This window comes from Pinus tabuliformis, chromosome 3_2 (assembly GCF_031772625.1).
Source record: "Pinus tabuliformis cultivar Carrire ecotype Pingquan chromosome 3_2, CPIR1, whole genome shotgun sequence".
NCBI lineage: Eukaryota > Viridiplantae > Streptophyta > Pinopsida > Pinales > Pinaceae > Pinus > Pinus tabuliformis.
In genome coordinates this window covers 507,850,144-507,855,087 of record NC_142302.1, presented here as the reverse complement: position 1 = coordinate 507,855,087, position 4,944 = coordinate 507,850,144, and the positions used below count along the sequence as shown (strand labels likewise).

Genomic DNA, 4,944 nt, shown 5'->3' with positions numbered 1-4,944 from the left:
CTTACTCCATAAACTATGAAGAGATAAGAACAATGAGGTTATAAGATGAGGATAGGATATATGTATATCTTACCCCATAATCAAACAAGATATAAAGTATATGGTGTTATTCACTTAGAAGAAGGATTAGGTGACATATCTACCACTACCCCTATCCATTCTCATAAGTTAGATGAAATTATGATTGAAAATGTGGAGTCAAATGTTCTAAATAAACCCCTTAATCCATATTAGAGAAGTTATTCTTCATTAATGGTGTTAAAGTTAGTGTGAACCTAGTTCAGAACTTATTTCAAATTCGTTATTATTCTTATATTCCATTATTATATCTTTCAATTACACATTCTAATAAAATATTGAAGCTTATTTGATGGAATTTTTCCACCCAACTAACCTTGGAAGAATTAATCGTTTTAATACAATGTCATTCCTACCCTAACACATGTCGAGTATATCTATGGTATTTTCAATAATACGCCATGAAGATAATATACAGTTGAAAATAATTAATATTATTTTGTATTAATGGAGAAATGGTTACACAAGTTGTAACATATCTCCTTAGTTTAGGAGTTTGGTTGCAACTTCCTGAGTTCTAGTAATGTACTTAATGATGTAATTGCTCATTTGATGAGTAGTAGAGTGTACGGGGAGAGTTCTCTTTGTATGAGTGCAGTCTCCAGGTGCAGTACTCACATGTGAGCTATAACTCCTTTTTAATTCAAATCTGATTTTTATCTTGGTATCAGAGCACAGAGTAGGGATAGCCTTAAAAAAAATTTCAGGATGCATCATTGATTACAAAACTATAGTGGCGGCATTTGTAGAATCAGGTGCACTGCAGTAACACCTGAAGACAGGTCTCAGATGACTGATCATCTCTGAGCGTAAGAAAGTGTTGGCGCGGTTTCGTCGCGAACAGTCGCGCCATTTTTGTGCGGAAGGAAGAGCTGGCGCAATTTTTTTAGGAACAGACGTGCCAGTTGGCGCAGTTTTGAGGGTGATAAGCGCGCCAGAAAGTACAATTGGCACGGAAAATCAAGGATTAATCATGCCAATTTCAGGAGATGCATCAATTTTGTTTCTGGTGCTGGTATTTCGTTGTCGAAAAAGCACCAACCTCTTTCTCTTTGAAAAATCTACAATTTTTACATATGAGAGTTGCCCGGTGGTGGCACTTTGAATTTCTGGCTCTGTTCGGTGGCAGCAAAGTGGAGTAGCCCGGTGGTGGTGTATTGGAGTTCCTGATCTACTCAGTGGTAGCAGATCGGACTTGCCCGGTGGTAGCGCATTGGAGTTCCTGATCTACTCGGTGGTAGCAGATCGGACTTGCCCGATGGTGGCACATTGGAGTTCCAGATCTGTTCAGTGGCAACAGATTCGACTTGCCTGGTGGTGGCGTATTGGAGTTCTGGATCTGTTCGGTGGCAGCAGATTGGATTTGCCCGGTGGTGGCTCATTGAAGATAAAATTTCTTTTCAGCAAAACAGAGGTTCGGATCTGGTATGTGGTGATTTTTTTAGTATCCTGAAAGTGTTCAGTTCAATAGACTTATTCATTAGAGGATCAGAAATTTTATCAATTTAATATGAATAACAATCTAGAATCGTATCTCCACGAGTCTAGAAAACTCGATGGATCGAATTTCAACAACGGGAAATTCAAGATGCAGACTTTACTTGAAAGTGCAAATGTGTGGTCGATCGTTACAGGAAGTGAGCTGAGATCAAGATCAGCCACACAAGAACAAGATTGGGATAAAAGGGAGACAAAAGCAAAGGTCATATTGAAGATGTCTGTCAAGGACAATGTTATCCCACATATTAGAGACTGTAAATCGGCTATTGACATTTGGACGGCGATCAAAAACCTATACCAGACACAGCATACAAATCGTGCCTTGTCACTCAAAGGCAAGCTGTTTGCATTGAAGATGGAGGAGAATGAATCCACTGCTGGATTCATTGATAGAGTCAAAGACCTGAAGGACAAATTGGGAGATATCGGAGAGAAAGTTTCCGATTCAGATTTGGTCATGATCATGTTGAATGGAATGACTGATGATTATCAGAAATTCATCACAAGGCTGTCAGCAAGGGAGAAAGCCCCCTCATTTGAAGAGATGACAAGGATTCTGATACAGTAAGAAGAGCAACGACAAAATTTGAAATCAGAGAGCAATGACTTTGCTCTGATGGCAAAAGGAGACAGTTTAAAGGGAAGCAGCATCAGCAACCACAACATCAGCAGCAGAAAGGAGCCAACACATTTCAGAAGAGACTGTTTAAAGGTATGTTTGCTAATAATTTTCCCATCAAGAAATGTTTTTACTGTGGGAAACCTAGACATGAGATTAGAGATTGTTATAAGAGGTAAGCAAACGAAGGAAGAAACAAACAGAGAAAACATAAGGGTTACTTCATTAATGAAGAGGAGGATCATAGCCACAAACTTCGACTATTTGTAGTCGATCGTGCCCTTTCAGCTTCAAAAGGAGATGAGGACGACATGTGGTATGTGCCTTGGGCGCATCCTCACATATGACTGGTAAGAAGGATTGGTTTGAATTTCTTGAAGAAACTTCATGTGGGTCGAAAATCTATTTAGGAGATGATAGTGGACATGAGATCAAAGGACATGGCGACATTCCTGTAAAATTACCTAGTGGTGACATTAGACACCTTAGAAATGTATTGTATGTTCCAGGAATTAAGAAAAATTTTGTCTATGTCTCAATGATTACTGATCAGGACATGCAAGTTCAATTCTTTAAGACTAACTGTGTCATTAAGGATAGCCAGATGGAAACAGTTGCAACAGGAGTGCACGTAGGGAACCTGTACAGACTAGATGTGAAGAGTATGCCACAATAAACAATGGTTGCAGCTGGATCGACAGCCAAAAATCTCTGGCATCAGAGATTCGGCCATCTTAATATACAAGACCTCATCCTACTTCAAAGAAAAGGTATGGTCGATGGACTCCCTGTTTTCCACAATGTTAAGCTGGATTTTGATGGATGTGCATTAGGGAAAATGCATAGAGAAGAGTTCCCTTTGCATGTTAAAAGAAAGGAAAGATATATTTTAGAACTGGTGCATACAGACATCTGTGGACCCATGCAAACCAGGTCATTAGGAGGAGCATATTACTTTCTCTTATTTACAGATGATTGCACTAGATTTTCATGGGTATAATTTTTGAGTAAAAAGAGTCAAGCTTTTCAGTATTTTAAAGAGTTTAAATCCATGGTAGAAAACTAGAAAAGAAAAAGGATAAAAATTCTCCACTCAGATCAAGGGGGAGAATACAGGTTGGGAGAGTTCATGGATTTCTGCAAGCATCATGGGATTGTGCAACAGTTTAGAGTGCCTCACACTCCACAGCAGAATGGAGTGGCAGAACGAAAGAACAGAACTCTTGTGGAGTGCGCAAGGAGCATGCTTCAAGGTAAGGGTCTATCAAATGGTCTTTGGGCAGAAGCTATTAACACTGCTATATATTTAAAGAATAGGAGTCCTACTAGGTGTCTAGGCTTCAAAATCCCTTTTGAAGCATTGTTTGGATTCAAACCAATAGTGAGTCATTTAAGAATATTTGTGTCAAAATCTTATGCTCATATACCTAAGGCAGATAGGAAGAAGTTAGATCCTAAAGCCCTGAAATGTATATTTGTTGGATATGGCACTGAGTTCAAGGCATATAAGTTATTTAATCCTATGACTCACAAGGTTTTTTCAAGCAAAGTTGTCATATTTCATGAACATGTTGAAGAAGGAAAGAATGACTCTAACAATGATTGGCACATTCCATTGCTATTGGAACAAAATAGTGAGGAAGATGAAGAGCAGGAGGAGAAACAAGAAGATGAAGTAACAAACAATATAATCAATGAAGATGCAAGATTGGGAAAGGTTGAAATCAAGGTAAGTCCCCTACCAAGGAGATTAGGTAGGAAGACTCGATTATCTTCTAAATTGAAAGGCTATGCATTAATGTCAAAGATTTTAAACATTGTAGAACCTGCAAATTAAGAGGAAGCAAGTAAATCTGATGCATGGAGGGTTGCAATGTATGAAGAAATAGATTCAATAAACAGAAACCATACTTGGGATTTGGTTGAATTGCCTAAAGGTAAAACCACCATAGGATGTAAATGGCTGTATAAACCAAAAATAAATGCAGATGGGAGTATAGAGAAACTTAAAGCTAGACTGGTAGAAAAGGGTTACTCACAGAAAGAGGGAATAGATTTTGATGAGACCTTTTCTCCTGTAGCCAAATTAAACACCATTAGAATGCTAATTTCCTTAGCAACAAAACACAAATGGTAGCTACACCAGCTAGATGTCAAGTCTGCATTTCTGAATGGTGACTTGAAAGAAGAAATTTATTTAGTACAACCTGAAGGTTTTGTGAAAAAGGGACAGGAACATCTTGTGTGTAAATTGAAAAAGGCACTTTATGGTTTAAAACAGGCACCCAGGTCGTGGTATGAGAAAATTGACTCATTTTTTGTTCAGCATGGCTTTCATAGGAGCTTGAATGATCCAAATCTGTATACCAAGTTTAATAAACAGAGGCAAATTATTTTGATTTCTTTGTATGTAGATGATATGATCATAACAGGGAATGCTAACAATCTAATCAAAGAAATCAAACAGCAGATGTCACAAGTGTTTGAGATGAAAGATCTTAGAAACCTTAATTATTGCTTGGGATTGGAGGTATGGAGAGACTCTGGACAAACTTTTCTTACTCAAGGGAAGTATGCCAGAAGCTTGTTGGAAAGGTTCAGAATGGAGCAGTGCAGATCAGCAGCAACACCATTACAGCAGAACTTAAAGTTGAGCAGTGACGATGGTACTAAACAGGTGGATGCTACCATGTACAGACAGCTAGTTGGCAGTTTGATATATCTGACTACAACTAGACCAAATTTAG

At 38.3% G+C, this 4,944-nt stretch overlaps 1 protein-coding gene across 1 annotated transcript; it reads left to right on the top strand.

Annotated features, from left to right (window-relative positions):
- The first annotated feature begins 1,588 nt into the window (after window positions 1-1,588).
- Window positions 1,589-2,146, top strand: LOC149181544 (uncharacterized). Its single transcript, XM_089414245.1, has one exon. The coding sequence runs from the start codon at window positions 1,589-1,591 to the stop codon at window positions 2,144-2,146; it is 558 nt and encodes a 185-aa protein (XP_089270371.1).
- The last annotated feature ends 2,798 nt before the right edge of the window (window positions 2,147-4,944 follow it).